The sequence below is a fragment of the Chinchilla lanigera genome, unplaced genomic scaffold (assembly GCF_000276665.1).
Source record: "Chinchilla lanigera isolate Chin_1 unplaced genomic scaffold, ChiLan1.0 scaffold00045, whole genome shotgun sequence".
Taxonomy (NCBI): domain Eukaryota; kingdom Metazoa; phylum Chordata; class Mammalia; order Rodentia; family Chinchillidae; genus Chinchilla; species Chinchilla lanigera.
In genome coordinates this window covers 1,034,100-1,057,573 of record NW_004955446.1, presented here as the reverse complement: position 1 = coordinate 1,057,573, position 23,474 = coordinate 1,034,100, and the positions used below count along the sequence as shown (strand labels likewise).

General features: G+C 43.3%; 1 protein-coding gene across 1 annotated transcript in view; it reads left to right on the top strand.

The window, feature by feature from the left end:
• The window catches only part of Pik3r1 (phosphoinositide-3-kinase, regulatory subunit 1 (alpha)), a 77,621-nt gene that overhangs the window by 40,754 nt on the left and 13,393 nt on the right, over positions 1-23,474 (top strand). The window contains exons 3-7 of the mRNA XM_005392596.2: positions 8,062-8,154; positions 8,609-8,683; positions 14,174-14,305; positions 15,058-15,259; positions 15,484-15,563. Coding sequence (XP_005392653.1) covers positions 8,062-8,154; positions 8,609-8,683; positions 14,174-14,305; positions 15,058-15,259; positions 15,484-15,563 — 582 coding nt within the window. The remainder of the gene's footprint in view (positions 1-8,061; positions 8,155-8,608; positions 8,684-14,173; positions 14,306-15,057; positions 15,260-15,483; positions 15,564-23,474) is intronic.

Sequence of the window (23,474 nt, the reverse complement as noted above, 5' to 3'; positions counted from 1 at the left end):
GTGTATTGTGAGATAGAATTTATTGATCCACCAGAATTAATCACCTCTGTTTTAAGAAGTGAAGGTGTTTTGCTTCATTTCTTTAAAAACTGTGATTCTTCACGCAATTAAGGTTGTATTTACTTTTGTCTCAAGATTGTTATCCTTTATCAAATAGAGATAGCTGAGACTTACATCATTGGTTTTTAGAACTTTGTTAAGCACACAGTATCTGACTAAATACCATCTTACTATCTTACGTATTTTGTCTTCATGGGTTGATAGGGAATTTCCTGCTGAATATTTTCAGATCCTTTCTTGCCTTTTTTGTCCCACTTCCACACAGTTCATTTTTGTTGTTTTTGTTTTTGTTTTCTTGCCCTCCTCCAGTCCTGGGCCTTTTAACTCCTCTCTCATACTTACCAAGCATCGTACTAAGATTTCATCTGGGGATCCTTGGAAATATAAATTACGAAATGTATTTTTAAAAAGAATTGTAGGTCCTTTCCCCACCTGGTGATTAGCAGAAGCGTCTGCTATGTCTTGCTGAAAGGGATTCAGTTGTCTAGTTACTTTTAGCTAAATAAAACCCACTACAACTTTGGGGAAGAATGTGCTTAGTTTAGCCTTGTGAGAAAATGTTTCATAAATGCTGTCCTGAAAATGTTTAGCCTGGCTGAGCGGGCTGGCCAGAATTCATCTTGATAAAGTGGAGGTGATGGCAAGAAGCTGGCCACTAGTCCAAGCCCAAGTTGAACGAGTGTACTTCTTGTCACCAAGGGTTGTAACCGTCACCAAGTACTTTGCCATCACACCCTGAGAGTTTTCACATTGCCCATAACTTTTTTTTTCAGTACCGGGAATTGAACTCAGGACCTTACACTTGCTAGGCAGGCGCTTGTGCCGCTAGCTATATGCCCGGCCTGCCCATAGCTTTGTAACCTTCAGAATGGCATCATGCTGTGGTTGTATCTGCCTGTGGAGGCAAACTAGGTTCATGGAATGGTAAAGATGGCCTGTGAAGTCAGTCTGCTCTTCTAAATTCCAGTTCTGTCACTTCTGCGAGCGTGACTTCAGGCTGATTGGGACAGTGATAATACCCACTTTAACCCATAGGGAGTGAGTTAAAGCACTGAGCACCGTGTCTGCCACTAAAGTGGCTCAGCGCAGAAGCCATCAGCAGTAGTCCCCACCTGTAGTCTGCCCTCTTCGCACTTCCTGTATCTCTTCCCCACACCACACAGCAGCTTGAGAGTCTGTTCTTCGCCTGACCTTTTCCGTGAGACCTCGGGCAAGTTGTGAGTCAGGCCGTCTCTCCCCACCCTGCAGTGCAGTTCAGGGGCTCAGCAGTGAGCTCTCCTGCTAAACTCTGTGTTGATCCCTGAGCAGGTAGGATAGGACCCAATTCACTGTACAGTCAGCGGCGCCTGCCTTGCACAAGTGTCTGTGTTTGGCTGCTGGGGTCCCTGTCAGGGCGGCCTGTCAAGGCCAAGGCATGTGGACAGAAGTTGCCAGTCTGAGCTTCTGTCTCCCACAGCAATGTTTATATTTTCTCTGTAGCCGGTGGCTCATCCTCTGTTCTTGCTACTTAAAAGTGAGGACCAGCAGCTTGGGCATCCCCCAAAGCATGTTGGAAATTCAGGATCCCATGTGGCGGCATCCAGACCTTGAGGAGGGGGTTCGTTTACATATACTTGAAAGTTTAGGATGCACCACCTGAATCGCTGCCCTCAAGAATATTCTGACCCCCAGATGGTGTTTACTGAGTACCTGTGGAATTTGTTTGACATTGACTTTTTCTGAACAAGTCTTTGTCTCCCTCTCTTTGGTACAGCTGCTAATATGATAGCACAGATCATCACAGTGAAACTTATAGACTGGATGGCTGAAGCGACACAAGTGCATTTGTCACAGCTCTGGAAGCTGGATGTCTCAGATTCAGGTGCAAGCAGGGTCAGGTTCTGGGGGCCTGACCACCTGGCTTGTAGGGGGCCATTTTTTGGCTGGATGTCACATGGGAAGGGTGGTCATTAGTCTGTCACAAGGGCCTCACCCCTGTGACCTTATCCTAACTTAGTTACTTCGCAAGGGCTCCATCTCCAAATGGCATCACTTTGGAGAATAGGGCCTCAGCATCAGCATTTTGAGGGACACAGTTCAGTCCATAGCACCAGATTACTGTACCTTGCCTTGAAATGCAGCTCAAGGATGAATACATGCTTACCACTGTATGACACAAGGTTAATTGTAGAATGTTGGTAGACAATGTATGGGCATTCCAGGAGCGGTTGTTTCTGCTTTCAGTGTGTTTACGATGTGAGAGAGGAAAATCCCACCTCCCTCTGTACTTAGTAGGATGGCGTCTAGCAATTGTTTTTGTGTCTGATTTCTGTCCAGGCTTTCTTCAAACTGTGTGTTCTGCGTAGCTGGGCCAACTTGCCTCTTTGGCAGTCCTCTCTGTCCCCCAGCTCCCTCTCTCTTGGTCAGCCAAGGTCTTCTGGCTGTGCTGCCACTGAGGTCCTGCCTGGATCAAAGGCCTCTTCCCAGCTCTGGCTTCACCGTGGGTCCTTTCTAACCAGCACCCCCCACCCCATCAGGAATGCTTCTATTGCTTCTGACATTAGGGCTTCTCTTGTTACATTTTAAGATTCTGCTTTATTATTTATAACATTCTAACTGTGACGCTGAAATTTATCATCAATACATGTGAGAGCATACTGAACTTCTCCAAGTTTGTCTCCAGCTAAGATTGCCTTCTGCAACACCTCTACCTCCCCCTGGTACCTCAGCTGTACCCATTGCTTTGCTGATTACGCTGCTGGTTATCCACATATCAGAATAATTTGCAGTGGAGGAGAATGTCTTGACCTTGATGCAAGGGTACAAAAACTGGTATAATCAAGATAGCTTAACCTGAGCCCATCAGGAAGTATCAGAGCTATTTCCTTTCGGGATTGCGCATCACACACCCTTGTGACAGTCACCCTTTAAATTAGGGAGGATTACTGGAAATGTTTGGAAATACATTACAGCTTTCTTGCCTTGACTGGGACTTGTATGCTCTGATGGGTGGAAATCGGGCCCAAGCTGACGTTGTGGGCACTGCTTAGAGCTTTGACATTGGCCAGCAACTTAATTACTGCAAGTCCCAGTTTCCTTACTTCTAAATTGAGGATAACAAAGACTATATATTTTGACTTCTATGAGAACTAAATAAGAACATGTGTGTAAAACAGAGTGAGGATATGATCCTAGTTAGTGTTCAGTAATATTCATTCATCCATTCAACACAAGTGGCCACTGTCTGTCTTTCCTTTTTTGGACCATCTGGGTCACACTTCATATGAAATCTTTTTAAGCCAATACCAGAAAAGCAGCCTTCCTTGCAAATCACTGGCCTCTGAATCTCTTGGACATGACTAGAAATTGTTTTCCAGGCAGGGAGGGTCCCTTTCTTCCCCATTTCCCTCCTGCCCAGCGTTTTTTTTTTTTTTTTTTTTTTTTTTTTTTTTTTTTTTTTTTTTTTTTTTTTGGTTTTTCTCCGGTACCGGGAACCGAACTCACGACCTTGCGCTTGCCAGGCAGGCGCCTTTGCCGCTGAGCTAAATCCCCAGCCCCCTGCCCAGCGTTTTAATTTGCCTGAACACTGTAAGTTGTCATCTTTAAATCAGACTCCAACTTACATGATAAGAATCACAGTTAATTAGGCTGCCTGTTAAAGTGTAATCTTGCATTTCAGTGATCTCTTCACTCTGAGACTTCAGCTAAGGCCATGAGCAATAAAGCTGTAATGTCTGCTTATGCTTAGTAAGATCTTCGCCTGCTGTTTGTTTTGTATGCCAGTCTGTTGTCTAAAAAAAAATTTAAATGGGCAGAGAATCTCACATCCCTGTCATTTGTTTTTAAGCCGCACAATAGAAGAGATAAGTGGGAGAAGATAAGCTTCAGATATTTAAGACTAATTAGTTTAGGGTATCTGAGAAGATTTGCAGACTTCTTTTTCTTTTAAAGATAATAAAATAAAATGATACAGAATTTCAAAACAATGATAGGAAATTAACAATGCTTATTATATTGCATATTGATATCTTCAAAGTTGTTGCTTAGATTACCAGATATAGGTTTGTAAGATTGATCAACCAATACAAACACTAACTTCCTTTCAGTGAACTAATAGAAATTAGTAGTACACTTATCTTAGCTATCATATCTATGTACACACACGCACATACCCTTTAGATCTGTTGGCAGTTCTATTAATAAATTCCCTTCCACTAGTTATCTCTAAAAATAATGGAGTGATGGCTAAAGGTTTACTTTCATATCTATTCTTTTTATTCCCATTCTCAGTAGCCCATACTCTTCCTGCCTTTCAAAAAAAGTTCTTGTTTCTGCCAAGTTTAATCAACTTGTTATTCAATCATTCCACCTTTTTTCTTCACGTTCAGAGAGCTGAATTTGAGTAGCTCATATTGTAGTCCTTATTAGGGAAGAATGTGATAAATGAAAAGTAATAAGGTATTTGGGTTGACCTCTTAAAAGATAGTATTGTTTGTAGCAATAAAGGCACGACATTAATGTCTACTCTCTCAAATACGCGTCTAGCTCACCACCTTTAAAAAGTATTGAGAAGATGCTTGATATTTTTTATTGCAAATTTGCCATTGTGATTTTTTTCAAAAATCTGTTAATAAATATTATAGCAATAATTCTACCATTAATATCATTTGTGTTTTCTACTTACTAGGTGCTATGCCTACCATGCTTATTTATATTATTCACTTAATCCTTATTTCTTCATGTAATTATTTCCATTTTACAAATGAAAAATTGAGGTCCAGGTTAGATAACTTGTCCAAGAATACATGTTCAAGAACTCAGGACTCTGGCTTTATGTTTGTTCTTCTGGTCATTCCTGTGCTACTAATAAGTATGTATCATAATTAAGGAATCTATAGTTTGTTTTTTGCTTTGTTTTTGTCTCTTAGCATGTTTCCTCTTAGCTGTAGAGCACAGGCCAGTGTTGATTGGGGTAGAGCCCACAGAATTCAAGAAGTTTAAGTTCAAGGTCCTAAACTTTAGAGGTATAAAGCATAAGGTTTTTTTAAAGAAAAAAATTGGAACTTTTGCTTACCAGAATGTACATACATTTTTCTTTTAAAGTCGTGAGAAGGATTGTTTCTGACAGAAAGTTTGATATCCTGGTTTAATGTTTATCCACATTTGCACACACATCTTCTCGGGTATATTTGGTGTTACGTTTTGGAGGTAAGTGGCGGTTTTTCACACACTTTCAAGCTGTTTCCATCAATAATGAAATACTCAGCTTTGGCCTTCTCTGGCGTCCTGGTGTTTCAGCTTAAACTTTCCACTTGGCCCTGCCAAGCACTGACTTTGAAATACCTTTGTTTTACGGAGAACGCCTCCAAAAGGTGCAGCTGTGTGCTGGTTTCATCTTGCACTGTGCAGTGGTGTTGGCAGCACTCGCTGCAGAGGATGCCACTGTCTCCCGCACGCCGCTGGTGCCCCGGGACTGTCGAGGCCTGTCCGTGGCGGTTGTCTGGGGAGGGCTTCATTTGGAGAAGAGGCTGGCTCTCGCTCTGTGTGATTGGCTGCCACCCAGGAAGGAAGGGAACAGAATGAGTGGAAAAGGCAGCCTTTCATGTGTCATCAAAAATTCTTTCTACAGGAAGGTTGGGACACCTGGTTCCATGGTGTCCTTGTCAGTACTGAAGAGGACTAATTCCTCCTTTCTCTTGAAATAATGTGTGTCTTGGATTTGCCACTTTTAGACCTTTTGGCTGTTCTTTCTTCATTTCTTTTCTTGTGCAATACTAATTTCTTTTGACAAAAAATGATTCAGCTAAGTGAAAAATGGAAGTTGGGCTGTAGTAGTGTAAACTTTGTAGAGTTCTCCTGGATTCTTAAGAGTGGACTTGGTTCTCCGCACTTAGGGTGCTATGGCAGTCTTCAAGACCAACATGCATTCCTTGCTGAGGCAACAAAAGATTAACATACATCCTTTATAAGAATCCCGCTCTGTTAGTTTGTGTTTGGCTTGATAGTCTTGCCTTATAATTCTATGCTTTTTGAATCAAATGAAGAGAGAAGGAAACCCTTTTGTATGTAACATTTGCCAGCCTAGTAATACATCAACATTTGGGTGCATATTTCAGTCACAATTAGATGAAATCTTTAATTATTGTTTAATTTAACTTTCATATTTGCCTGCAGAAGTGATCATGTTGATAAGATCCTGGAAGGAGATAAACATTTATTAAGCAATTTTATTTTCAGTTTTGGCATTGAAATTTTTTTTTTAATTAAAAAACATTCTTATTTATGAGGGAAAGGAAGAGCAGTGGGCATGTTAGCTGAGTATTTCGTAGGGGTTTGTGTCTGTGTATTTACTATTTAATCTTTAGCTTTTTGAGTTGGGGTTGAGAGGACTAAGGAGAGACGCTGTAGTGAATGCTAATGAGTAAAATAAGTCTCTACCTTTTTCTATCTGTAAATTTTCCTTCCTTTGCATATACTGATTGGGTAATATCCATTTTGTTCAGTATAGAAGGTATTGATAGAAGATATTTTCATGGGCTAAAAAACATTCTGAGGCCTAGAGAAGTGGTTTACATTTTGCCAGAGGAAATGAAAGAGTATGCTTTTTCATTCTATACTATTTCTTTTTAAATTTTACAATCCTTTTGATTAAAGATTATGAAATTGTAAAGACGTGTATATATTGTATGGCTTTCAGATACTTTAATAGTTTCTAACATTTAGAGACTTAGAGATGTCATTGCTGGATGTTTTCGGGGGAATCACCAAAGAAAATCTATCTCGTGCTATGGAATTTGCCTCCATAATTTAGCTCTTCTCCTTTTATCCTGGGTAGTTGTGGGGGTTAACCACATGTGTCCATCTATCACAGGGCATATTGCAATCTCTAGAGTCTTAGACTAGAGGGCATAAGATTTGCAAAATGAATTAAGTTATTCATAGTTCTCTGAGGTCAGAATTTAATAGTACAGCTTTACTTTTGCATCTTGAACCTGTTGTTGTGTGTTGACTCTTAGCACTTGAAATATGGATGTAATTAGAAATTTGTCTAACATGGTATATGGCTTATAATAAAGAATTATACCATTAAACTCTTAGTGAAATAAGGTTGCAACTATATTAAATATATTTAGCTCCCTCTTCTGGCATATTTTGAGAAAAATATTTTTACTTAAACTTCTTTTGGGGAGCAGGAATATAGTTGTCAATTGTCATATCAAAGGAAATGGTTTGTAAATACCATCCGGTTAGATTTCTTTCTGTATCATTACAATTGGTAAAAACATACAAATAAAGCATGGAAACACAACTTACAAAAGCCTTGCATTTCTTAATCTACTGTCCAAAATATGCATAAGCAAGTAAAGGGTTCACTGGCAATTACACAGAGACTTAATTTGATGTCCGGTGGGCAGCCGCCCCTGGCCTTTGTATGACCAGAGTACAAAAGGAGGGCGAGTACCCCAAACCTAAATAAGTTAGCGATGCATCATGTCAACAAACTCTTCAGTAAAATCTGTTCTGTGCTTTCTTCTCACTGGGCAGTGGCATTTTCCTAATCCCAGAAGGCCAGATCTGAGCTTGTATTTCTTGGGCTCCTTGGGGTGCTGCCCCAGAGCATGGTGAACAGGGAGGTTGGCCCTACTCACCTGTGACTTCCAATCTGCATCCCCAGACTCCAGTCCCACTCGATCCCCTCCTGTCCAGGTTTAGCCCACCGCTGGGGTACAGGGTATACGCAGATAAGGAAGTCTGTACGGGAGAGAGGCCATAGGAGTCCCCGTGGCAAGGAGATATGGGATTCTGGGTAGGCACACTGAGTATATCCTACAGGAAAGGGAGCAGGCATGTTCCCTTGGCCCAAGAACATGCAACCCAGTATAGGAGTCCTTCTTGTTCAGTTCTTGTCTTTACCACTGTGAGATGTAATTAAATTATTTTGTATTGGAATATTCTTGATTGTGGTCCATTGCATTTGACTCCCCCACATGAAATGTAATGTAGCATTTTGTTTGTTTGCAGCTTTGACCCTTCCAGATCTGGCAGAGCAATTTGCACCTCCTGACATTGCCCCGCCTCTCCTTGTCAAGCTGGTGGAAGCCATTGAAAAGAAAGGTAACCAGACTGCTAAAGGGAGTCAGTTTATTATTAGACCCTTCTCTCATGGCTGTTATAATTTGTGCATATCTCTGGCACATTCATTAAATAAATTTCTTACTCCCTGCTGTGTGCAGGTACCGGGCTAGACACACCAGATATTTGGGTTTCTGTACTAGGGAAATAATCCCAGCCTGTGATTTCTAAGTCAAGATTAACATGCTGTTACTGTATGGAAACTATTAACTCCTCCGTCATTTAATAAATATGATTAACTTGCTTCTTAGCAGCCAGCTGGTTCTGCCAAAATTATTGACATGCCAGATAGGATTAATAGTAGGAGTTGACTTCCAAGAATATTCAGTACACCTCTAGAACAGATACTGATGGAAACTGGAGTGTCTCCTGGCAGCAGGTGCCTGGACTCTCCAGAGAGCTGTGTCTTGCATTCACAATCTGTTTTGTGTCCTAGGTCTGGAATGTGCAACTCTATACAGGACACAGAGCTCCAGCAACCCTGCAGAATTACGGCAGCTTCTTGACTGTGGTGAGTGTAACAGAGCTGCAGATACAGATGGGAAAGATAGGTCTCGCCTTTCTATTTCTGCTTGGACACATACAAAAATTATCCAGTCCATACAGCACTCTAAGTTTCAAGGGAGCCCAGAAATCGGGCACAGTTCCCTCAGCCCTGTTAAAAGTGCAACCCGTGTAGACCTTTGATGTTTGACTCCCCAGTGAAAGCTATGGGCTCTTGAGCCATTACCACAGGCAGGAGCCCCTAGGGTCCGCAGGGGCTGCAGGAGAGAGAAGCTCTTGGGATCTGTCTGGCTCTGTGGGTCCGCCATCTTCCCTTGACTCTGCTGTTGACCCATCAAATTCATCTGGATCAGCTAAAACATATTTAAAAGCCCGTGTCCTCTTACAGAGTCTCTCTTTCTTTCATTACCTTTCCCTTTTTCCTTTTCCCATCCATCTGGTTGACTTGCTTCCTTTCTTCCTTGCTTTTCCATGTTGTATCTACATCAAGTAATACGACAATATTGATTTATTTTATGGTAGGCTGGTAAACCAGCTCTCTGGAAAGAAGCAGCCCTGGTTTGTAGCATTTGCTCATTGCAGTGCTGTAAAGTGTCAGAATCCCCACTGAGGTGATCTTGAGCAAACCAACAGAAGGCCCTGCCTGGGGAGTTGAGAACTGGACACAATCCCAGCACTCAGGAGGCTGAGGCAGGAGGATTGTTGCAAGTTCGAGACCAGCCAGGGCTACAAAATGAGCACAAGTCCAGCCTGAACTGCTTATTGAGACCCTGTCTCAAAAGACAAAAAAAAAAAAAAAAAAGAACTGACGACATTGGCTCCTGTGACTGCTATAGGCCAGCGCCAGCACACCACTGGTTAAGTGACACTAATTAACTCAGCCAAGTGGGAGCTTTATACGGTAGTCCCTTCACCCCACCTTTGCCATATACAAACAAAAATTAAAACTCTGCACAAATCCATTTATTTGTCATCATTCCAGCAAATCATCATCACCTGTCAACTTCTAGAATCTCTCCAACCCTTCATTCCTTCATAGTACTTTTTTGTTTGTTTCCAGTTGTGGCATTTTCTGCCTCACACCATTTTAACTGAATTTGGATGTTTGAATCAAAGCGTAAACCCCACTTCTGGAAGAAGCTCCTTCAGAGGTATAGTTGCCCAGACATGGCCACACAGTATAGTAAATGAGAATCTGAGGTCTGAGGCAGCTTTAGAATGAGGCAACTTAGGAAAACTTCTGGAAAAGATGCTTCTTGAAGAAAAGAATATGACCAGATCTTTATCAGAAACCTCTTTCCCTTGAAGTGTACTGTCCAAAGGTTTTGAAACTTAAATTCTTTTTTGAACTTGATTTTCCCACAGTCCATGAGGAGCAGCCTCACACACACGGGGCATATCATCTTTGCAGTGGTCTGTCCTGTGCTCCAAGCAGGATAGGTCGTTAGAAAGCTCAAGGTGAAAGGTTTATTTTTTTGTATTCTAACAGCCTTGCCAGGGTATTAAGGAAATGCTGACATTTGTCCTCAGCCAATTGAAATAAAGATACATGTTTTGGTCAGAATGCTGGTCAAATTGAACCTGTTAAAAGTCACAGGAAATGTTAAGACATCAGAAACTGATGAAATGGAAGTTATTTGAGAACTTAGTGGTTAGGCTTCTAACCTGCCCCACACAAAATGATGCAGGTTAGCCAAAATAATAATTTTTTTTTTCACACCACCCGTGAGGTGAACTAAACCAAGATTCACATCACCAGTGTATTTTGACAGCCTTTCCTTCCTCACTGAACTCCTGGCATAAAGGGAGAAAACTAGTTTCATTTGAATTCTGTGTATAAAAGTCAATTTTTATGCCCCCCCCCCAAAGTAAACAGTATTCAAACTTGGGAGTGGACCTGCCAAAACTGTTTCCAGATTGAAGGTTGCTCAGTACCTATATTATACTACCACCAAAGAAACTGCAAGACAGGTCACTTACACTTGAGAAAAATACAAAGTCATGGCTTTTAAACAACCTTGTGAATTTCTGGTGTCTGCAAAGGGTAGATATGGGGGACAGAAAAACTGCACTGTTAACATTTGCTGCTTTTTATTTCATCTGCACATTAACTTTGTACAGAGTGTTGGTTATTCTAACTTCTCAGGAAAGGAAGCTGACCTTCAGGTAACTAAACAATTTTAGCGAGTAACTTAACATTTTTCAGTGGCTCAGTGTCCAAGTTTGTGTCCAAAGTGTTCTTGATACATAACTCTTTTTTCTTTTTTAAAACTATTTTGCTCTAAAATAAATTATTTCTTTCATGTCTTGTCTGAGTTTTAGTGGTATGAATTTTCTCCTGACACTCTTTGGTGTCTCCTGACCTATGGCACTCTCAGCTTCAGCACTATTAACATGTTAGGCTGAATAAATCTTTGTTAGAAGAGTAGGTGACTGTCATTGCATGGGACCGTGTTTCGCCCCATACCTAGCTCCACCTGCTAGGTGCCAGGAGCATCTTCCCCAGGTTGTGACAGTCGGGATTGCGTGTCTGCAGACATTACTGAATGTCTCCCGCTCCCAGTGCGATCCACTGACCAAGAGAGTGATTAGGCAGGGCGGGGATGCCTTCCCAGGGGCAGGAGGAGTGATACATTAGAAGGTGTACTGGTTACCCATTGGGAGTAGTTGCAGTGAAAATTGAGGAAGAAAAGAACATCAGGTCTGCCAACCCAGACTTAAAGATTATGGAGCTCCTCGGAGCCCACCCCATGGCAGCTATCAATAGCTATCAGAAGAGCCTGTCAGGCTAATTTAAATGCAGAAAGGAATATTGCACAGCAGAAGTCATAAACTCCAACGAACTTGAGAAGCTACATTACAAAAAAATAAAAATAAAACATCCTGGGTCCTCAGCTCTAGTGGAATTTGACATATGGTGAGCTTACCCAAAAACGTCTGTGAGGCTTTCATTCAGATCCCAGCTAGGTTCGTTGGGATATATGCCTGGTCACAGGGAAGAGCAGTTGTGAGTGACCTTTGCTCGTAAGGCTTTGTGGTGCATCCACAAACCTTTACCACATCTGTATGCTGAACACCGAGGGACACAGAAGGTGCAGGTAAGAGCCACAGCCCTGCTCTGAGGCACTCTGTCTGGTGGGGACACATAATCCCACAGAGTTGCCATCCTGTGTGCCAAGGTCCTCAGCAGTGCCACAGCACAGAGTGGACCCTGCATGGGAGCGGGACACAGGGATATTCAACGTATTAATGTTAAGGTATCATTGCAAGTGGCTTAGCACATTTTTTCAGGATGAGCAAATTCAGTAATGAGTTTGCTGGGCAAAGATACATTAAATGAAGCATACAAGGGTAAAGTATATGGGGGACCAGAAGCTTGCCAAATAGCCAGTGAGTGTTGGGTATTCCTATAGTGGTACCTGTGCCATTTTATTCAACAGTACTTAATTACACCAGTAACTGCACACTTTCCACATGGATCCTTTGTCCAAAGACCCAGTGTTGCCCTTCCTGCCCTTGTTAGAGATGTATATGTCTCTGGGTAATTTTTGTAGGGTATTTAAGAGGCTTAATGCTTTGTTTCTTCACCTTCACCTTAATTGTTTTCCTGCCCATACTGCATTTTAGGGTGACTTTTCTTACGACTTTGTGGTGTTGTGTGACTATATTTCATAACCTTTGCCTACTTAGTGCCCCATGTTTGGTTTATAGCAGTGATGCCGAATCTCACACAGAAGAATGCCCAGACGGCAACCGAAAACCCACTTACTTACCATGAAGTGCTAGCACTCAACTAAACCTGAACACAGGTTTTAATTTAGAAAAAGTAACTCAGACATTAACATCTTTTGTCTTAAAAGAAAAATAACACACATGCCATAGGTTTAGCACCCCTGGCTTATAGGAATGATGCTCCTGGGAAAGTTTTGTAACCTTTGTATCAATGTAGAGTAATTTATAGTAAAAGCGACCTTAGTTCCAGAGGGTCCAGGATGCTGTCTCCTCCCTACTCACTCTTGCTCAAGCACCTCGGAGTAACTTTGATACTTCCTCCTTCTCTCTTAGGCCGTTACCTAATCCAGTTGGTCACCAAGCTACATTATTTCTTGATACTGTTCATTTCTCACTGTATTAGCATTCAGACCTCATCGCTTTGTTCCTGATTACCAAAGCCAGCATCTTTGCTCCCAGCAGCGTTCACTGCAATTAATAAAGCTGTAGGAAAAATGCAGTGTGTTGCCCCCCCAGCCTACCCTTTCTCCATTGCATGCATGGGTCCCCCAGTCACTCTCCTCTTGTCACTTTCCTGTCACCAGTATGCATTCTTCAGAGCAACCAAGCGCCTCTCCTGGCTTTTAGGTGCTGGTGGTTGGTCGTTCTTGTGCCAGCATCCCCGCTCCTCCTGAGCATGGCGCCCTTTTTCATTCCGCAGACTTGGTGCTGTACGTGACGGGCGCGCAGAGTGGTTCTGATCCATATCACCTCTTTATTGACTTGCTCAACCTCTTTTCCAGCCAAGGGATTTACTGAATAGATACGTTTATCTTCTGCCATGGGCTGATGCCCACAGGTTAGATTAGTCCAACTCAGCATTAGGGGGCAACCTCCAGAAACTGTTCAAATTATTTTTATGGATATTCTTCAGATTGCATTCTCAGTCTGAAATTCTGTAGTATCTTAGCATTTAATCTAGCACTCTGTTAGGTTAAATTTACATTAGTTCTGACATGGACTATTTACCAGTTCAGGTTGAAGGAAGTCGAGAATTTGCATTGCTCATCTTTCTGTCATGGTTTTAGGAAACATTTGCCATGCACAGGACCCCTCTCAGTCAGGTGAGGCCCCCACTCCAGGGGCTTTGGGAGTGTGGCAGGATTCCACAGAGTGGGCAGCTTACAAGACAGAAATGTATCTCTCACAGCTCAAGGGCCTGGGTGTCTAAGATGAAGGCGCAGGTGCATTGCTTTCTTCGGCTTTCACAATGTGACTTCTCCCTGTGTCCTCACGTGGTCCCTCCTCTGCAGACATCTCTGGTGTCTGTGTATCTTCATCTCCTTCTTATAAAGACACCGGTCAGGTTGGAGTAGGGTAACAGCCTCATTTTAACCTAGTCAATTGTAAGGGCTGTATCTCCAAGTATAACCCCTTTCTGAGGTATTGGGGCTCTGGGCTTCAACATGTAAATTTGGGCAGGGCATCATTCACCCACAACAGTGCCATTATGTTTTGTTGCCCCAAAGTCTGGGAATATACTAGTGGCCTCATAGGCTAGGAGCTTGGCATGCTAATGCTTGCAATGTGTGGCACAGACAAAAAACTATTCTACTTGAAGTATAGGGAAAAGCCCAATGGGAAACACTCCTAGTAAATATTCCATGGCTTATGTTTGTCCTTACTTTGCTCCCTTTCCTGTGTCACACTGAAGTTCCGCCTTTGAAAATTCACCTGAGATACAAGATAAATGTCTGAAATATTTCTTAACCTGTTTCTTTCCTAGATGCTGCCTCCGTGGACTTAGAAATGGTCGATGTGCAAGTTCTAGCAGACGCTTTTAAACGCTATCTCCTGGACTTACCAAACCCTGTCATTCCAGTAAACGTTTACAGTGAAATGATTTCTTTAGTCCAAGGTCTGTTTTCTCTTCTGACAACCTCATTGAATATAATTTCAAGATGGTGAGATGCCCGTGAACCACGAAGAGCAGCATGTAAAGACCTAGGGTTTAGAAAGTACTAGTAAGCTGCCCCTCCCCCTCACTACCACCAAAAATCCTCTCCCTTATCAGCGCGTCCAATTCTTGTTTGCTTAGAAGCCTGTCCACGAGTTGAACTGGCTGATTGTTAACCTTTGCCCAGTATTGGCAAAGATCACTACGTCTGTGAAGGGCATGGTGTTCCCAGTACTCGTGTTAGATGCAGGTACCTAGGACGAGGGTCCATTGATTGGGTTGTTCTTGCACCCCCTCCCCCCAGTACCCACAATAAAATGTGTTGGGGGAGGTGAGGCTCAGTTCAGTGCTTTGGGGACAGGAAGCTGTGGTTCATAACTTTCAAAATTAGACCTGTGATACTTATCTGATGCTCCTCAGAATTAGCCAATCACACTTGAAGCTGCTCGGTAGAGGGCAGATTTTCTGCCAGCACACCCTGAACATCTTGTCGTTTTTTTACCGTGAAGAGTTTCTTGCATTTGCATTTGACTTGAGATTTTTACTTTCTCACAATGCATTCTCTAATGAGAAGGACAGATGTCCTGTGCACAGTCCTGGCGACGCTGTGACTCCCTCGGTCCCTAGAGGAAAGAACAGATGTGGTGTAGGTGTGTTCGTGCACTGAAACCTAGACTCAGTCTTATTCTTTTGTTCTTTCTTTCAACTTGCAGAAGTACAAAGCTCTGAAGAGTACATCCAGCTCTTGAAGAAGCTCATTAGGTCGCCTACCATACCTCATCAGTATTGGCTTACGCTTCAGTATTTGCTAAAGCATTTCTTCAAGCTCTCTCAATCTTCCAGCAAAAATCTTTTGAGCGCAAGAGTGCTCGCTGAAATTTTTAGCCCTATGCTTTTCAGATTCCCAGCAGCCAGGTGAGTGAAATAAGAGAAATGTGTGTTTGGGGTGCTGAAGGTCATTAAGCTGACTGGTCTGTGAACTTATTCTCAGCTTCACAGTTATGAAATTAGAATATGATTATGCAGATTAAGAATATGTATGTCCAGACTTACATTGCACACATCGCTGGATTGTGTATACATAAAAATGCGTTTGATTTTTAGGTGTCAGGTTTCTAACAAAATCCTCTCTGTTGCAGCTCTGATAGTACTGAAAACCTCATAAAAGTTATAGAAATTTTAATCTCAACTGAGTGGAATGAACGACAGCCGGCACCAGGTAAGCTTTGGAACATCTAGCATTTATTCATTCATTCATTCGTTTGTTTGCTTTTCCAGTCTTAGAAATGGTGGCTTTAGCCAAGTGCAATGATGCATGCCTGCAACCCTTACTTCTCAGAAAGCTGAGAGAGGAGGATCACAAGTTCAAGCCTAGCCTGGGCAACTTAGCAAGACCCTGTCTCAAAATAAAAAGGGCTGGGGTTGCAGCTCAGTGTAGAGCACCCCTAGGTCTGTTCCCCGGTACAATACATACATACATACATACATACATATGTACATACGTACTAGATTTAGGCTTCCTCTGAAGTAAAATAAGTTTCTGGTAGATTACAATCCTTAGCAACGTAATACCTTGGGATTTGTTTTTTTAAAAATGGAGTAGTAGTATGTACAGTAAATACTCAGATTTCAACTTAGTGGATTTTTAGTTATCTCTGCTTTAGATCAGAATTGGGGGAGCCCTCTGTACCCGTCAACTTTTAGACTAATTGTTGCAAAGTGTGTGGGATTCATTTTAGTTGTTGACATTTTTTTCTTTCTAATACTTACAGAGTAGGGGACTTGCAGTTACTGTATGCCTAAAAACATTCTGGGCTGTGTGTTTTGGAAGTGTGTGTGCTGAGCACGGCATTTCAGGATAAACACTGTCAATAACAGTCGGGGTGTGAAAATGGCCTTTACTGCAGTGAGGTGGAGCAAGCCAGACACTTATTTGAAAGCAGCCATTTAACAAAGCAGGAAGTGTAGCCCAAGTGAGCAGTGGATTACATTTAAATGATGTCTAACGACCTCACGTTGCTGCGCCTGCATTTAAAGTTAGCTAACAGAGCTTGGTTGCTCAGAATAGTGACAAAGGTCCTATAGGTAAAGTTTCAGGACCAGCGGGAGATGTAGCTTGTGGTCTGAGTCTGTGCCTACATGTAAGTGAAAGAACATGCACTTACTATTTGTGATACTAACTCCTGCAGATTGCTGTGGCTGTCCCGGTGTGAGCAGGAGCGGGGCCCAGTGGCCAGTGTCACACAGTGGAGACTTCAGCTGTGCTTTCCTGTTAGAAAGTGCAGAGCCACGTCCGGTTATTTGCGTCTGAATGGGGCAGCCTGGGAGAGGCAAGAGCCTGGGCTGAAAACCCACCTGCAGGGGTGGAGTAGATAGCAACTCAGGCTGCAGGTACTGGGAAGGGCCTCTGTTAGGGACAGTCCCCAGATACACTATGAGAAGTGAGAGACATGTCCTATTTAGTGCCAAAGGTGCCAGACCACAGCAAGCGAATGTTTAATAGCGATGCTCTGAATGGCGGGAAAACTGCATCAGAGGAAGCTGTCAGTAGGTGTGCTCAAAGGGTTTCATCGCGTGACTGCTTGGGTGATTTGGTAATGGTTTTGGGAGCGTTGTGTTGGTGTTCAGAGTCTGCCTCTGGACCCAGTAGGAGAGAGGGGAGTGTGGCACCTGGGCCCTTCCTCACTACCCACCCAGACGTGAATTGCGCGGGCTGGAAGAGGTCTAGCAAGAATAGGCAGGCCTTGCCGCGAAGAGCCGAGCCAAGGCCTTTGGCTTCCTCCTGTCCAAGGTTGAAGTCTGTTTTAGGGTTGATCTTAGCCAAAAGGCCAAAAGGCGATTGAGGAGAATTTTAGGAAGGAAGGCGAACTGGGTCCTGCCAACAGGAGAGACACACGAAGGGTCAAAGCCAGAGAGGGCTTGACAGAAACCCCCAAGTGAATGAACCGCGTGGAGCTTTCAAGAATCGGTGCTACGTAGCGTGCTGGAATTGGTGGAAGAGTTTAATTAGTCTAACTGGTAGATCAGCCTCAGCCTAATTCCAGCAAAGTAAAAATGTACCAGTACACATTTTCATAGTGTACCCTTAAACCTGCTTGATGTGTCAGAGGACCCCTACCTTCCTTTACTAAGAAACCGGTGTGGTGATTTGAAAGGAGGATTAATTCCATCAGCTCTGCTAAAGAATGAGAAAACCACCCATTGTGGTGGCATGCACTGCCTGGACCTGTAATCCCAGCACTTGGGAGGCTGAGGCAGGAGGATCTTGGTAAGTTTAGGCCAGTCTGGGCTACATAGCAAGACCCTGTCCCTAAAAAGATAAAAGAAAAACAAAGCCTTGAACATTTGTAAGATCATCCCAGTATTTGTGCTGCTTCTTGGGGGGGCAAAAAAACCCCTTAAATCCAAGTAATTTTTATAAACCTTGGCTTAAGCCTTTTTCTTCCTTTTGTGTGATATCTTAGCCACTCTGAAAACTGTATGGTCCCTTTGGAATTAAACGTTCTGCTCATTGAGAGAACATTAAACTTCCCACCTGTGGGAAGAACCGCCCTTGCCCTGAACACATCTGCCTTCAGGAAGGGCTGTAGTGCAGGTGACTGGCAGGGCGTCCTGGGGTGAAGATGGGATTTGTCAGACTCGTCAGTCCTGCTAGGAAGGCAGCACCTTTCCAGACTGCTTCATCCTCACCCCAGGGCATGCTAGGACCAGAGCGAATGGTCGTAATCAGCCGTTGGTGGTAACTGTGTGGCTGTGAATGGAAATGAGTACTTGAGTGGTATTTAACAGAGACAAAAGTAAATGCCTTTTGTGGGACAGATAGAAATCTTTTTTAGTCTTTACCAGATAGACCTTGATAAACCTGATGACATTTGAGGCAAGAATATCAATTCAAATAAGGCCTATTTGCACGTAATATCTGAGGAAATGCTGGGTGGGGATGCTCGTATTGTACAAACTGAAAGAACTTTATAGATAGGTATGCTGGTGACTTTTCAGGGTAATTGATAGAAAAGGTCATGGAAAAAAGTATGCCTTGAAGTAGACCTTGAAGAATAGGCACAGTTTGAAGAAGAAAATGAGAAATAGCATGTTGACTCATGAACTTTAAAGATTTATTCAAAATAGATTGCAAAGTATGAAAATAATGGCTTTGTTTCTCACAAAAGCAGTAAACTCAATCATGTGACAGATAAGGAGACTTTGAATAACAGACTGCATGTATGATGGTGCTTACACTGTATTCCTAGGTGTGCCCAGACCTTACCTCTAGGTTTGTGTGAGCATACTGATGCCTGTGAGCTGACCGGATTGCGTAGGGACACATTTCTCAGATCCCGCCATGTGGTGATGCGTGACTGCGTTTTTAGTGATGGTACCATCAGAAGCATTATTTCAGAGTTAAAAGCACTGCCCAGCTCTGCCATGTGGCACACAAAGAAACAGGTGCACAAAAACTGAAAGACTTACCCATGCCACCTGACAGATGTGCGCCACACTTTATCTGCAAGGAGCTGCCCCTGGATCCAGCCTGTCCTGTGTGCAGCCCCAGCAGTGTGGGCCTTGCTAAGCAGTGGGGCTGCTGTCTGGGTACCGTCAGAAAGTCCCCTGGAGTGTGCAGAATGACAGAAGCTAACAGTCTGTGAGGTGCATTCCTATGGGTCACACAGAGCCAAGAGCAAGGTGATGGCTGGGTCTTCAGGGTCAGGCTCAGCATGGCTCCATCGGGGGTGCACGGGAAAGAACACAGCTTCTCTGGGCGGTGGGCTGCTCCGTAACTACGGAGTTCTTCATCAAGCTGCTGAACTTTTCCAGACCAGGTGCAGTGGAGGCCTCTCTCCTGGGCTCGCTGTGAGGTTACGTGAGCTGATGCATACTGAGCCGCACGGCCCTGCTCTGTGCCTCTGCTACTGTAACAACTTAGCTGTTAAGGCCCTGCCAGTGCCGGCTCCTTCTGCAACTCTCACCCTTTCCATGCAGTCCTTCTAGTTGCCCATTCGTTCTCCCCACAAACCCCATGTCTCAGCTGGGGCCCTGGGAGCCTGTAGAGACTTCAGTGCAATCCAAAAGAGACGCTATCTGGGCAGCTGCTACCACCGTGATGCGTTGCTGGGAGGGAGGATGGTGCCTTTTATGCCGCTCTTTCCTCCATGTGTGGCTCGCTGGATGGGGCAGCTTGGACTTCAATGCCTTCCTCCTTGTCACCTGGCCTAGGTGCTTTTGCACAGTGCACCAAATGTACAGCTGTACACAGTGTCCTCAAACAGAGCCATTCAGTTCACCTGTGCCTGAGCAGGTCCTTGCCCTGCTGTTGTGGGGTAAGTCGACCCATGCAGTATTTTCATGCCCCCAAACCCCTTGTCCTCTTACATTTAACAGTTTTACAGCTTTTCCTGTTATTTTAATGTTTTGAGCCACATTTAAAGGACAAGGACAACGGCTTTTTCTCACCTTGCTCCATTTCTAGCATAGATCCAGGCCCAGCATTATCATCCAAATAATTTTTTTTAATTCCTTGATAACCTTCTCAACTTTCAAAGAACTTTCAGAAACCAGCTCATTGAATATACCCAGCAGCCCTACAAGATAAGGGTTCTTTTCTTTTATGGAAGGAAACTAAGGTTTGGAAAGGTGAAGCACACAGGCAGGTACATTCCTAGAACTTTGTTGGTAGTTGGCGATTCCCTTTGTTACTAAAAGTCTTAAATAGATTTAAAGCTAAATAGCAGGTTTTTCTGAATCATGTGTTACAGTTACCATGCTAATACTTAGGTAACTAAAGTAGATTTCTATAGGGCAGCCAAAGTAAAAATACATCCATTTAGCTTTGAATGCCACCTATTATAAGTGTATTTACGTATTGCATGGATTTATTCGGAAATATTAATGCTGCATAATTGAAGCCTAATACTGTACCCTCGAGCCTAGGCTGGAAAATAAATGATTCTTTCTCCCCCCACCCTCCACACCTGTCCAAGTTAATTTTTAACCACTAGTGCATTGCAAAACATTCATCCTGAAGAGCCTGGTTCATTAATCTTGTTTTAAATGCTCTGGGCTTGGTTTTCAAGCAGGACTAAAAGCAAGCAGCAGTAAAGCAGAGGGAAGTGACTTTCAAAGAGTTTTATTTTTCTCTGATTTATTTTTTATTGGGTTTAAAATGCGGTCTGACATTAGAAGGTTGTTTCAAAGGTGAGAAATGAAACCTTGAAAGAAATGCATGTATCAAGACGGGTAGAAGTAAACAGAGGCCACAGCAAGTTTTATCCAAACAGAAACTTTTTGTGTGCTCTGAAAGAGACTCGAGTATTTCATGTGCATATGTGGAAGGTGGGGTTGGTTTTACTTTTGTTTTTACAGTGCAGCCTTCTAGAGGGGACAAGAGCTGTCTGGGTAGAGTTTTTTACTCTGCTAGGAAGTGGGTGCTTTTCAGAAAGCTTGTTGAACGTGCTTCATTTTAAGTATATACAAAACTGCATGTATTTATAAACATAGAAGGACATTCTCTTTAGTGCAGTGGCATTAAGGGTGCTGGATATAAAGTCATGAATTTGCATTGCCCAGAAGGGCCCATCTAAGTGTCTTAAGTTAGAAATTATGAAAGGTGGCATTCATTTTATCTTTAAATGAAGATTTGCTTCATTTCTGTTCTCTTACTCCCCTTTTTAATAGCCTTCGGTTCATTAATCTTTAAAAAGCTCTCATTCCTTTCGTACCTGACAGCAAGTTGCACATATCAGTGGCAATGCTCAGAGAACCAGTTTCAGGTATTGAAATGATCAAGAGACATGCTCCTCACCAGCTTCAGTCTGTTAAGTCTGTTAGACAGTGAAATCATGGCCGACTTGTGCCTCTGAAATGAGTTTTGCAATAGTTAAAGGAAAGGGATTCCTAGTATCTTGAAGAAGTCAGAAGATGAAGTTGGTGTTCAGTCCTATGTGTAAGGTTTCCCGTGTGCATGTGTCTCTGAGAGCCCAGATAAATGCTGCTGTCATTAGAACACAAGTTTTCCTAAAAGAGCTTAACTACCATTCGAAAGTTACTTGCTCAGTACTATGACACGTATGACTTGGATTAGCAAATCATGTGGGCAGAACAACAGTTGTCTGGTTTCTTTATTAGTTTGTATGACACATGGGACATAGTGTAAGAAGCATGAAATATAAAAAGTTGATGACTTTCTCTCAAGTCAGAGTTACTTCTTCTGTTTTGCCAGCAGAGGGCTCCCTTTTTAAGCGAATAAAGACCATGTGCCTTGCAGCTCACTTTTCCGATACTAAAATGCAGTGTGAAAAAGACCCAGCTCACGTTTTCAATAATATAATAGACCCTCTGTGGTAAATGATTATACATATTGTGAGAGATTCGTTTGAAGCAAAATTTCCCAGTCTATTTTAAGACTGTCTTCCTGTGAGTAAAGGGTGCCTATCCTGCTTTGCGGTGGATAATTCTCCTCTGAAACAAAATATATTGTTGGATTTACAGAGAATTTTAATCCTAGAAGGCTTTGGCTTGACATATGTGAATCCAGACAGGTAGGCTTAAGAAACTGATGTGTCCAATGTTTCTAGCTTTAGAAAGGCTATTTTTAAAAGTAGGGCAAGATTATGCAGCCCTCAGGAGGCTGGAGCCATTCACCGAACTACCCATGTGTCCCTTTTCAGCAGACAGGTTCATTTATAGACTTTATGCCATTGGAAAAATAAGTTTTTCAATACTCAAAGGAAAGTTTATAGAACCGCTTCCATTGTGGCTTTAGCAGCACTTGCTAGGTTGCACAAGTGACCCTGCAGTCGTGTCTGCTGTTGGCCTGTGTGGACCTATGTTGGCACCCCCATTTGCTTTATCATTGAGTGTGGGTCACCTTCCATACACAGGATGAGGGTATTAGACGCCATGTTTCTTCAGAGGGAATGAAAATGAGAAATTGTTTTTAAACTTTAGCCGACAATAGAAAACAGGAAGAGCCAGAGTTTGGGTGAGGTGTGAAATTTTTTTTTTGCATGTGGCTGAAAACAAACCACCTTCCATTTCATTTGTCACTTTTGACTTTCTCTGGCACAAGAAAGTAAGGAGCAGAGACAGTGGGTGGAGAGGTTCAGGACCAAACCTCAGAAGGTGGGGTTGGTTTTTCTGTAGCATGAAGGAATTGTTGAAGTGATCTCCAAATTACTTTCAGGTTTCCGAGTTTAGGCATGCAGTGATTATGCATTGTGTTAGGGTATTATACAGCTAGAACTGTCTTTTTTGTGGGAAAGATCGTAGTTCTTTAAAGAGTGGCCAGCAGTCTTAAGTCTGGTTCATTGCAGCTTTCTCAAGGAAAGGATAGAAATCTAAAGCCTTCTCTTGCCCCCTGGAGCCAGGATGTAAACCTAGTACAGACACACCTCTTGATTATTAGAAAGTCATATAGCCATTTAGACGAGGGTTGCAGTTAACCTCATAAACATAGCTGCTGTGCTTTGCTTTTTCTTAATCTCTTCATGGTTATGCTGTCGAGTGGCCCGGAGCAGCTCCGGTGGCGTACTGAGGCTCCACTCTGATTGTGCGAGCCCCCGTGAGTGAGCGCCAGGCTGGGTCTCTGGGGCTCTCCGGCTACACCTGCAGGGCAGGCGGCCTGCGCGTGTGTGGGAGGTGGAGGTGGGGTGGACACCAACCGGCCTCGGTGTTCCGGGCTGTTCCAAGAGGTTCAGGCCTTGACAAGCGAGGCTTTGATTCTATTTTCTGCTGAACTAGCTCAGCCACTTCCTGTGCTGGGCCGTGCACAGCGCCTGGCCTCACTGCCAGCGACCTGAGCCGGGAGCCCGCCGCCAGCGAGACTATTTTCAGTCCCCTTACAATGGGCTTCTCATTTCCTCGCGAAAATGAGCAGGCTGGTCTTGCATTGGCCACTTGTGAGCCGATGACAACTTTGACTTTAACTTGGGCTTACCCTCCCCCTCCCGAAATCCCTAGCTCAGCAAATATTTGAACCTGCCCAAGTTAATCATGAAGCTGCGATCTTTATCTCCGGGAGACGTGCGAGCGCACCGCGCTTTCCCTCCCCAGTACGATAGCGCGGTCCGGGTGGCTTTGCAGTGCGAGCCGCGGGAGCGTAGCGGCAACAGCAGCCGCCAGGCGGGCGCGGAGG